The 12,711-nt window shown below is 26.1% G+C and overlaps 1 protein-coding gene across 1 annotated transcript; it reads left to right on the top strand.

Annotated features, from left to right (window-relative positions):
* Positions 1 to 2,712: 2,712 nt before the first annotated feature.
* LOC145847796 (glutathione hydrolase 1 proenzyme-like) lies at positions 2,713 to 8,652 on the top strand. Its single transcript, XM_082953716.1, has 8 exons — positions 2,713 to 2,946; positions 3,422 to 3,500; positions 4,044 to 4,163; positions 5,068 to 5,215; positions 5,405 to 6,279; positions 7,134 to 7,275; positions 7,595 to 7,736; positions 7,876 to 8,652. The coding sequence occupies exons 1-8, from the start codon at positions 2,713 to 2,715 to the stop codon at positions 7,990 to 7,992; spliced, it is 1,857 nt and encodes a 618-aa protein (XP_082809842.1). The 3' UTR covers positions 7,993 to 8,652.
* Positions 8,653 to 12,711: the final 4,059 nt, after the last annotated feature.

The raw sequence follows: 12,711 nt of genomic DNA, 5'->3' as shown, positions 1-12,711 counted from the left end.
GCGTACACTTAATTGAGAAAAAATTAACATGTTTTACAAGCTTTTCTAGAGAAAAAATATTCAAAGCAAAGAAACTTTTTAAAGTTCTTGAGTCTTGCAATGATAACTTTTCTGAAACAAATATAAACCTTTCAAAACAGCTAAGTATACTTGAAAGCTTAAATATTGAACAAAGAGCTACAATATTTAACACTTCATTTTTGAATGAATCATTAAAATTGATTTCAGGTAAATTTGATATAGAAACAAATAAACAGGTAGTTTATGCCTTGTACCTTTTGCAAAGTTCTGGGAATGAAAAGAGAAAAATGTTACCATTAAATGTAGACCTGTCGGAGTCTGCATTAAAAGTAGCATCTAAAAGATATACTGAAGCTTCTAGTTATTTAGTACATTTTTTAGTTTCAGAACCTATTAACTTGGAAAAAGCAGAAAATGTCTTAGATATTTTACTTACTAATCCAGTAGGATTGTATGATCGTAAGTTGCTAAAAAAGTTGGTGTTTTTTAATAATAGTCTCACTTTAAAGCTAGTTAAGAATAAAAGTCAAACTCCAAGTAATCTTTTATTACTGTTAAAAAAAACAAGGCATATTTTTTTTGAAGTTTGTAAGAAATTACCAATGGCTTCTAAACTATTTTTATTTGAGTATGGTGTACAATTAGCAAAAGAACTTGATGTTTATGTAAAAATTGATTCCCAGCTTGATCTTGCTTTACCTATTTCAGATTTATTTCTAGGTTATAGAAATAGTATTATAAATAGTTTAATAAAGCCTACTTATATCCTTGACCATACTGATTTTCAAAAGGTTATTTCAGTTGCATGTTTGTATCCATATGAGACTCTTAGCTTAATTTTGAAAACTGAAATTGGTAATAGAGAACAAATTGATTTTAGTACTAATATACTAATGACTTTAAATGCTTTTTTGGATCTTAAATTGCCTTGTGGTAGTAATGCTTTTGTAGAAGTTTGCATGAAAATAGGTCTTCATCCTACTAGTACTAGTCCATTAAAAGAAAGTTTTAGCAATAATGACATGTGTATACTAGATAAAATAGTTAGATTGCTGTGTAGTTTAGTAAGCAAGTTAATTGCAGCTAATAAAACAGTACAAGCAAAAACTATTGCACATAGCATATATTATAATCATATCAAGCAACTATTTGATAACCATTTGTACTGCAACAATCACACAAATAATAGTTTTGCTATAAAATGTGCTGTTTTACTATTTAATAAGTTTTTCAAAAGTAAGCTTGTTGCATTTGTTGATGAAATGAAAGACATTATTTTGTTGACTTACATCACTGCTAAACTGGTAGACTCTAATGAGTTGGAAAATACTTTACAGTCACAGATACTCGAAATTACAGAATTTTTAATAGAGGAAGTTAAGTTAAAAACAGTTTTTAATGACAGAAAAATAATGGAAAGCTTGCTTAAATGGTTAAGCTATTGCTTGGAAAGTCTTCAATGGACTACTCAACTATGTTTTATTGATATATTTAACAACGGATCACTATATCAGCACAAATTTCCTCTACCTAGGTCATTACTAAGTGTATGTAGATTACCCACTAACTGCCAGTTTTTTACCTTTGATGTTGTAAAGCAATATCCTATGACTAATTGGTTACTTTCAACCATTCAATGTCCCCAAGTTTTTCCATATACAAGCTGGCTAGAGGAGGAAGTCAAAGGAAGTGAGCGACAAATTAGTGCAAGTTTTACTATTGCAATGTTACAAGTTCTACCTGATTGTATTGAAACTCAGTGGATGACAACTTATCATTGTGTTGAAACTCTAATAAATAATAACCTTCTAGTTGTAGATTGTGATATTAATATACTTGGACATTTTCCTTTGTCAAAAGATTTTAATTACATTCCAACAATGCTCTCAATAAAGTTTTATGTTGAACTCTTACACAAACCTTTGATTGTTCATCAAAAAATTTTCAAATCTACTATTTTACCTTTGATTGATGACAGTTTTGTTAATAATTGGTGTATTGTTATAAAAGAATGTATTTTAAAGTTTAGAGTTCAGCAAATGAAAGAAAAAAGACTTTCATTGATTGTTTTCATTTATTGCTTTGCTATGTATACTATCCTAGATTTTTTCAACGAAATTAAAACTTACGGAGTAAAAGAAACAGTTCTAAATCCCTTGTTCACACTTGTAAAAGATATAATTAGTGGTCTTAAAACTTTTTATGAAACTTTAAGTGGTGATGAAAATAGAAATTTTGTAAAACAAGAAATTTCACACTATAAAGAATCACTTAACAAACTGTTAATTTCAAACAAAAAACTGAATGAATTATTTTTAGAGATTGCAAATAAGCTTTTTTTTTAGCTGCTGTTAAATTATTTTTTGGTTAATTGTGACTGACTATATAATTACTTAATTTTCGTTCTATTTTTGTAAAAAAATAATTTTCTTTTTGAAATAAATGATTGAAGTAAACTCTTTATAATCAATTTTATGTATTGAAAAATACTAAACTTTGTTTTAAAACTTAAACAATTTGTTTTGTTAAAACTTTGTTTACTTTGTATTAAGCTTATGAGTAGAAAATATCTCTCACTATCACAGTTTATTAGAATATTTTTTAGATTTATTCATGATTTTTAGTTAATTGACTCAAAAAGGTCGCCAATAGACTAATTTTTTTAGTGTAAAACGTTTTTTTATTTTGTTAATGGAGGAATATGAACTAAATGAAATTGATTTTAGAAGTGATAGTGAAGATGAAGAAGTTGAGTATGAGTTGATTGATTCATCAAGCCACCTTTTGTTGAGACCAAGTAAAAGTATTTTAAACAGGAAACAAAATTCACCATGGAACTCGGGTTGCATAGTTCGTCTTATAATGCTTTTTTTCATGCTTATGATTGCAGTTGGCTTTGGCATAAACAGCATGTCTCCAATACTTGTAAGTTTAGTGTAATGTGATAGTTTGTTCTACAAGCCTTAAAAATTTTGGTGCACAACATTTTTAGTTCTGATAATTCCAAATTGTAGCAAATTATCTTTTTTTGGTATGTTTTTTCAAGTTATTTTACTTGTCATTATTCTTATAAGTTTTATTTACTGGTGCATTTATTTTTTATTTCAAATCAATTAAGGTATGAATAAAAAAATTTTAATTTACCAGAATATGGCTATTTTTAGCAACTTCGATTTATCACTTTTAGTCTAAATTTATTACAGTGTATTATTATTATTGTCTTTTTTAATTGGACCATATTTAATTTGTTTGTGATATGTTCCCTTGAAAAATTTCTCAAAATTTTAAATTGTCATAACAGAAAAACTTTATGCATTAAATAATATATCTTAAGATTTTCTTGTAAATAGTTAATAGTTATGAAAGTTTGTGAAAAAATAAAATACATTTATAACATTAGAATCACAATGAGCCAATTCCTAATTATGACAGTCCAAATCATCATCATGAAATCTACAGAACTGCAGCGGTTGCTTCAGGTTTTTCTTCATTAAAAGAATTAAATATGCTAAAAGTAATCTTAGAAGTTACCTATATTTTAGATACTTTATACTTGAAAAAATTAGCTTTCAAATATTTTTTTGATATCAGCTACTTTAAATGACTTCGTTACCTTTTAGAAGACTTACTATATTTTTTGCTTACTGTTAATTTGCTAAATTAATATATTAAATCTAAAAATTAAATAACTCCAAACACTTTACATTAATGCTAACCAAGTTCTTGGTTATATTAAGAATTTATCTTCAAATAATTCACGTAATTATTTCGTCATAATGTAAGCCTGAATTTAAAATATTTAAGTATTTAAAATAGATAATATATTTCTTAATATAAAACATATATATTTAGGAGAAAAAAAAAGAAAATTTAATTGTATTGAGGATATTTGGTTTAAACTTCTTTACAATAATTTTATTTGCTTCGCAATGTGTTGTAATATATTTTATACTTAAGCAATGCACCAAGATTAGTTGAATAATATATTCTCTTCACAAAAAATTGTTTTATAAATTATCAAGACCATCCCAACTGTTCAATGATAGGAACTAAGATATTAAAAGAGGGCGGCACAGCAGTTGATGCAGCTATATCATCAACATTATGTCAAGGTGTTGTTGAACCACATAGCAGTGGGTTAGGTTTGTTAACGTTTAATTTGTTTTGCAACTTAAGAGATTTTGATATTTCAAATTATTCGTATTTGACTGTATTTTTTTTAGTAAATGTCAAAATTCAAACAACGTTACAATTACTGGACAAACTTGTATACTTCAAAACATAGTTTTCAAAATTTACAAAAACAATAACTAATATTATTTATTAATGCTTAAAATATAAACACCTAAGACTGGTATAGATTTTGGTACTTTTTTGGTAAATTTGTTTATATCATATAAAATACTCTGTGTTTTGTACTTTGTTGTTATGAAAAATGCAAAAACTAAAATGATATATTGTAATTTATCATTATCACTTTATTCATATTAGTTCATTTCATGGTATCTAAAAATATTATTAGAATCTGATGTAAAAAATAAAATTGAAATTTTAAATATTTACAAACTTAACCAAAATGTTAAAAAATAAGTACAATTATTACTTAACTGTTTTCAAAAACTTTCTTTTACAAATATTATACTACAACAAACTAACTAAAAGTAAATTAAAATACTCATTGTCTTATTAAAACTTATGTCTAACTTAATTTACACAGAAAATCAATAAATTAATATCACATATATGCCCTTAAGATACCTATTTATTAAGTCTTAACATTAATTAAATATCAATATGATATAATGTAAAGTAAACATGTTTGGATTTTTTGTTATACTGTTGCATTTGTTATAAAACAAAACTGATATTTAATATTTAGAACTTATAAGTTTTAAACATCATTAGTTTGTCATAAAAGTTTGCATGATTATATTACACATTTAATTAGGAATATTTAATTTTTTGAGTTAGTATATTTTAGTATATTTGTTATTAATTTCTTAAAATAAATTGTTCGTACTGTTTTTTTACAATTAACAATTATAGGAGGAGGATTTTATATGGTGTATTTCAATTCAAGTAGTGGAATTAAAACAGTAGTAGATGCAAGAGAAGTCGCTCCAACAAATTATTTTGAAAACAAAAATAAATTTTCACAATTCTTTGGAGTTCCTGGACAGCTAAATGGTTTAAGGTAATTTAATTTTAATCTATTCAAATTAACAATTTTATATTGGTATACTTTTAGATGTTTATTTGAAACCTTTAACTTTAATATTGTTGTTCATAAATAAAAATAATAGTTGTATCATGAAAGATAATATAAAAAGAACTTAGTGTTATTGTATTTTAATTTTAAAAAGCTTAACATATTTTTTTTCAGTTACATTTATGATAAATATGGAGGTGGTGTATCTTGGAGTCGTCTTATTCAACCAAGTATTGATCTAGCTGAAGGTGGCTTTACTATCAGTAAGAGTCTTGCTCATGCTTTGAAAAATAATGAAAAAAATATTCTTAACTCACAAGTATTGTGTGATATTTTTTGTGAAAGAAGCAGAGCCAGCGTTTTGCAATCTGGTAGTGTAGTACGCAATGTACTTTTAGCAAAAACTCTAAAAACAATCAGTTTAAAATCCAGTAATAGTACAACATACTTTGAAGATATTTACTTTAGAGTAATAAAAAATCTAAAAGACTCTTTCAACTTCAGTTTATCTATGCAAGATTTAAAAAACTACGAAGTTAAAGAAAACCCTCCGTTTGAAGTTTACCTGTCCTCAGTCAACCAACAATTATTGGTACCTTCAACACCTTCTGGAGGGCCTTTACTAGCTGCTATTATGACTATTTTTGACCAATTTTCTCTAAATAGCACTTTTTACAAAAACAAGCCTGAAGTTTTTTGGCAAAGCGTTGTTGAATGTTTCAAACACGCATTTGGCTTTAGTCTTGGTCTAGGTGACTCCAGTTTTGAACCAAAAGTAAAAAGTAATATATTTAACTACTTTAAAAGTGAATCTCTTAGCAATTTCAAACGTAAACTAAATGGAACTCGAGAAGCTGAATTTTATAAAGTTAACAATTTTACATTTAGCAAAGAAGAAAAAAATTTAGGAAGTCACATATCTGTATTGGGCTTAGAGGGAGAATCTGTTTCTATTACTTCATCAATTGGTTCATCATTGGGATCTTTAATAGCTTGTAATAACACTGGAATTGTTTTGAATGACGCACTAAGAATGTTTTCAAACTTAGGTAAGGTATTTGGTATACTACAAATAAAAAACACAAAATTAGCTTAAATTTTTAATGTGATTTAGTTTCAATATTTTAATAAAACATAATTTATTACTTAAAACAAATATTTTGATAAACTGGTGTTTTAATTTTAGTAAACAAAGATAACATTAGTTTTTTAGATGTTTCTTGCTGAAAATAAATTTATTAAGGGCATTATTTTACAAACTTAACATTGATTGTCATATGAAATGTTATTACATATTCTATAAGTTTTTGTTTTTGAATAAATAATTATAATTAACTTGTTAAATGTAGTCAATATTTTAAAAAGCTTTTACCAAAACGTATACCACTTTTTATTAAAAAACTAAAAACTCATTTGATATATCTCTACTTGTTCATTTTTGAGCAAAAATCTTTGAATGTTCATGAAATCTTCTTTAAATAGTTTGAAAAGATTAAAAAATTGAGTTTATTTAAAAACAAAGATTAAAATGTTAGATAAAAAAATATCATTTTCATATTTTTTGAAGTTGAAAAAATATGACAGTACAAAAATGATTTTAATTGCAAAAATTAGTTATGTTGATACTGTAAATAAAAATTAAAAACTTAAAAGTTAATAAAAAACATAGACTTTAAAAGTAGTCTAACGACTTTTTAGGTTTCGCCTGCCATATAAACCTATTAAACTTGTCGAATTTGATTTCTTATATCTCAAAAGTTGCTTTGAATTTGCTTAGCGCTTATAAGTTTGTGATAACCGAAACAAACCTCTACAAAATTATACAAACTCGTTAAGAAACAACGTGTACCCTCTTTCAATACCCTTAATTAATATTGATATAATTTTTACTTAAATATTTTAGGTTTTAATCAAGTGGAAAGCGGTAAAAGGCCTATTACATACATGGCACCAGCTATAGTGGCTAGTAGAAATACATCTTATTATATGATAGGTTCGTCTGGTGGAAAGCATTCACTTACAGCGACTGCCTCTGCTTTAGTACGGTTTGTCAAAATACTTTTTTCTAGTGTAAACTTTTGAATGGAGTTTATAACTTAAAATTTATATAGGACTTGTATTTTTAAAGCAAAAACTTCGAAAAGAATAAGACTAGTTTCGCTATATTTTTAAGAATATATTCAAGTTATTCTTAAAGTACTTATAGTTAACTAATTTGTATGTACTTTATTTGTATAACTACACTTGACTTTAACCTAGCTTGTTTAAAAAGTAGCTGAAATTTTGTTTTCATTTTCTGTAGCAACTTCAGGCATTTGAAACTTTAAACTTTGAAGTTATTTATGATTTTATATTTTTAAAAAGGTTGCTATATCTTGGATACGATGATCCCGACAAAGCAATTAAGTCTCCTCTGTTTCACCATCAACTTCGTCCTAATTACTTGTATCATGAAGAAGGTTTTGATGAAAACATCTTGCAATCTTTACACAACTTTGGACATGAGGTTTGGATGACAGTGTTTATTTCATAACATGTTTAGTAGTAATTTTAACTTAAAATCATAAAATCTTGATTTTTGACAATAGTTTATTTTATCAAATTGAATTGATTTTTATGTATGAAACTAAATAAAATAAATGCAGTTAAAAGAAATGACAGTTTCACCGTCTCGAACGAATGCAGTCAAAAATCATGGAAATCACATTCATGCGTATTCTGATATTAGAGGAAGTCCAAATGCAATGGCTGATGGATATTAAAATTATTTAAATTGTCATTTTATTTTGCACAGGTAGCTAACTTTTATAGTTTTTTTATTGTTGCAAGTTGAAATTTCTAGTTTAAGGGCATAGAGGGTTTTTCAAACTAAAAAAGTATTGCATTGAAACGGTTTGAATATAAGCAATAGAAATACTTCAAAATTTAAAGAAAATCGGATAAACAATGAACGAGTAGATAGGTTTTTAGTGAAACCGTCAAAGTCTTTTTTTTTGGTTTGTGGCTTCTATAAAGATCCTATTAAACTCAATGACTTTGGTCGTATATTTTTAAATTTGTTTTTAAGTAGTTGAAAAGTATCTGATAGCTAAAATAAAACTTTGCAAAATAAGGTCAATTCGTAAAAATTTAGGTGGACCTCTTACGCCCTTAATTTGTTTTTATTTTGCCTCTTTATATATTTCAAATATTTGAATGTGAGATATGAGGTTTATAACTCAATAGTACTTAATATTGTAAGGTAATTAATTTTTGACTGTATAAATAATTACTTTTGAGATTTTTTTATAGTTTTGCAAAGTAGCAGTAACGTTGCAATTGTGTTTACACCTCTTTGACCTCTTTTTTAATATGTAGCTTTCAATTAACGTACTCACAACCATTATTCAAAGTATATGCATTTTGTTTATTTTAAATCTGATCGTGACTTCAAACATTTTTTTTTATTGATCAATTGTTTTTTTTTGAGTAATAACAACTAACAAAACGTTAATAATACATAAATTCTGTAAAACTTAAGATTAAATAGCAATATATTGATATAAAAACCATTTAATTGTTGACAAGTGATCCTCAAATAAAAGTGTTAATGAAATTTTTAACAATCTGAAATCATGAACCTATTATATGGCAATTGTGTTAGTAATTAAAACTTTAGAATAACATTCTTTTTTATCTCTTTGCTGTTACCTTTCTTAATTTTTTTTGTGAGCCTTATATTTTGTTTGGTCAATTTACTAAAAAAATAAACGTCATTTATTGAACTACTTTACGAGGAATGGTTAATTTGAGATTTTTTGATAGGTTTAAATATATACTAAATAGAAATCACCGTATCATTTTATTTTTTTTTAATATGAAGTTGACATTGAAAGTAATTTAAATTGTAATTTTTAAAGCAAATGATTGAATATTTAAGGATATTGTAATGAGCAACAGCTAATTAAGGTGAGAAAAGAAAGTCAGGTGTTATCATTCTATGAAATATTTGCTCACAAGCTACTCAAAATTATAGCTTTGGATTAGATGAATAAGTGTAGAACAAATATGTTAAGTGTAAATAAATTTTTAAAAATATTTCTTTGCAACATTTAAATCATTAAGAGCATGCAATATAACATCAAGGGCAAACAGTTTTCAAAACTTGTAATGGATTTGTATGGTTACTAATACCTTAAACTAAATTTATGTTATTTATTTATGCCCTTACTTGCAATAATTTATTACGTTTAAAAATCTGAAAAAGTTGACACAGAATTTAGAGTACTGATATGGCCTACTTTTGGAGACCAATGATTTTGCACGATAAATTTATTATACTGTAGCTATTGCAAGCTCGGTGCTTTCTTTATTTAGTAAAATAAGAAGTGGCAAGAACTATATAAACTTTTTAAATTCTCAAAAGACACTGTTTTCAATTTATTATTTTTTATGATTGCAGAAAGTCACTGTTCTTCTAAGTAACCTGGGTGTTGTATAGTGTGTATAACATTTTCCATATGTGCGTTCAGTTTGTATGGTGTTTTGTGCAATAACTTTTACCATATTTATATTATCAAAAAGTTCAGTCACCAAACGTTAATAAGTACGACTAAAGTTTCACTACCTTATAGCAGATCTTCAGGTATTTAAGTCGTACCAATAAACGTAACTGAATGTTTTGTTAATATTCTTGCTAAGATTAAACACTTTTTTGATAATTCAATAATTTGTTTCAAAGATATACATAACTCAAATAACAAAATATATTTCGTGCTTAAATCTTCAGTTGTTTACTAAGCAATGGAAATAAAGTTTCAAATCCTACCATACTTTTTTTTGTAATCTGATATCGTAAACTTGCCCCCAGGTCTAATCAATGGTTTAGATATGAAAACAACTATCGGTTTTGCTGAGTGATAAGATTTACTTCTTAATTAGTTGATATTTTTCTCTATAAATCTTAGTTCTTATTGACAAAAGGTAATATAATGTAATCGTACATTTTCTCGGTCCTGCTGGCTTTGTTTTGTTTAAACTTTTAAGGTGTAAATTAATAATTTTGTTTACTAGTTCTTGTGGACTGTATTTTTACTACTTAGCAAACAACTGAAGAGTTAAATCAGAAATATATTAAAATTTTTTTTTTTAAAATATCCTTTATGAAACAAAGTAAAATACTTTAAGCCTTCAAAAACATATTTTTTTTATTGGAAGCAAAACGAAAACAGAAAAGTGGTAAGAATAAATAGACAAATAAAAAATAGTTTGATGTAGTTTCAAAGTTGATTAAGACCGAGAATTTTGGTATTTGTAGAATGTAGAGTACAGTGAACCAGCAACTTGATAAATTAGAAAGAATTCTCTGAAAATTAGTAGCCAGAAAGCTTAGATTCTAGCGCATTCAGAACTTCAAACTAAATTTTTAAATTCAATTACAACAGTAGTTATGCGGGTTTAGTAAGGCGATTTAAAGGGTTTTATATAGATCAAATTTAGATATTTATAAAATTATTTTACTTTAAAGTATAATATTTCTTCGTATTTTAAAGTTTTGATTAAAAAACTTATATAATTGTTAAATTAATTCTTAGTTTTTTTAGCTAAAACATTTTATTCAATTTTTGTCGTTTATCAAGTAAACCATGAAAAATTAAGGTAATTTTTTGACAATCTGGGAATATATACGTTTATATATTTAAACCTACAGTTTTGTTAGATTTAAATTATAGAAATATTTCCAGATAATCCGGAAAATATTTAATTTTTTAGACATTTCTAGCTAAAGTATTCTTCAGAAAAACTCTATAGGAATTTTTTGAAGTTTCGATGATTAATTTCAGAATAAAAAGTTCTTTTTACAGTTGCTAAATATATACAAAATGTTATTATTTTAAGCTTAAAGTTAGCCTATTTTTTATTACAACAAAAAGAATTAAAGCAAAAATTTTTCAGAAAGCTTCTACCTAAAGCCTGATAATCTTTGTTCTTATAGGAAATTTTTTACTTACTTTGAAAAATTTAATAACTTTGAAAATATTTACAACTATTGATTTTGAAAAAAGTTTCACTCCATATGAAAAGTTCAGCGCTATTTTGGTCCTTCGTGTAGAGATGACGGCCTCGCAGTTTTACAAAGATATTCAAAAATCTTTGTAACAATATCGAATGGAAAAGTTTAAGTAACTGGGGTTTCAAAATAACGGTAGCTGCAAGAGTAATAAAAACCGATTTTCTAGACATAGAACTAAACCTTAGTTATAAAACATGCATTAAATTAAAAACAAATTCATAACTTTTGTGTGTAAGTAACTAATCTTTTAACTAATAAACGAAAAAAATACACATCTTATTACAACTACGTATAATATTTAATAAAAGAGAAAAAAATTGAGTAACAAAGAATCCTTTAACCGCATAAAACAAAACTACTAGACAACTTCAAATTGGCTAACGACGAATTTTATTTAAAGTACCAAAAAACAGACAGCAAATATACAAAACAAACAAAAAGGAATACAAACTTTAATCAACGTTTTTCACTAATTGTGGCTAAAATAAAGAAGTTACAAAACCCACAGTGCATCCTTGCTAATCCGGCCATGTTGGGTAAGCATTTTGGAACTATGACCGGATAAGAACAAACTATATTTTTAATAATCTATCTCTTTTATATTATGCAATGCATATAACAAAACTCACTCTATATTTTCTTTAATTTTTTTAAACTTTTTTTCCACGAACCAAATAACTAAAACAGACATAAAAAATACGATAAAAATCTTTAACTAAAATTTGTAATCAATTTCGAGGAAAAACAAGTTACATCATAAACAAGGCTGAGAAAGATCATGAAAACTTGTAAATTGGTATTAATACATATGTTTATTGACTAAGGAGCGAAAACTATGAATTCTAGTTTTAAAATGTATAAGAATGATGAGGTAACATCAATCTGCTTGGATAAAATTAAAACTTAGTCCTGTATTGCAAATTGCTAATGGTTTCACATTTAGTTATTGAAACTGAAGAAGACATTTTAACGTAGTTAGTAGACTATTTTCATAATGGATTTTAAGTTTTAAAGTAAAAACATTAATATTATCTAATTTAGTTAAGACAAGACGTTAAAAGTTTCCGTGATGTGCGACTCAATAAATGAAAGGTGCTTCGTGCACAAGGTAATAGAACCAAATATTTTGAGAGTCTTTTTTGTCGTTCAAAAAAGCTATAACTAAATCTGTGTTAAACTTAAACCGGCTGGATTAGCGAGGATGCAATAACCAACACTTCGACATAACCATCCTTGTAACAAAATATTAAACAATCAAAAACTTTAATAAAAACTAAAAATAGCCTGCAGCTTTAGAAACGAACAATACCCATAAATTACAACTGCTTAGCAAACAACCTTATTTACAAAGCTACAATGAAATAAAAACGACCAAAACTTATTTAGGCTCGACTATAAATAAATGCAGCTTAGAGTTATCAAACTATAT

This window comes from Thalia democratica, unplaced genomic scaffold, assembly GCF_965202585.1.
Source record: "Thalia democratica unplaced genomic scaffold, ktThaDemo2.hap1.1 HAP1_SCAFFOLD_1098, whole genome shotgun sequence".
In the NCBI taxonomy this organism is placed as follows: Eukaryota; Metazoa; Chordata; class Thaliacea; order Salpida; family Salpidae; genus Thalia; species Thalia democratica.
The sequence above is the reverse complement of the archived record's forward strand: the minus strand, read 5'-3'. Positions and strand labels throughout refer to the sequence as shown.

What these genes read in the sequence shown, in the direction of transcription:
- LOC145847796 (XM_082953716.1), top strand. Translation starts at nt 2,713, where the DNA reads ATGGAGGAATATGAACTAAATGAAATTGATTTTAGAAGTGATAGTGAA. An exon ending in ACAGCATGTCTCCAATACTT is followed by an intron (nt 2,947 to 3,421) that starts GTAAGTTTAGTG and finishes TTATAACATTAG; the next exon opens with AATCACAATGAGCCAATTCC. An exon ending in ACCACATAGCAGTGGGTTAG is followed by an intron (nt 4,164 to 5,067) that starts GTTTGTTAACGT and finishes TAACAATTATAG; the next exon opens with GAGGAGGATTTTATATGGTG.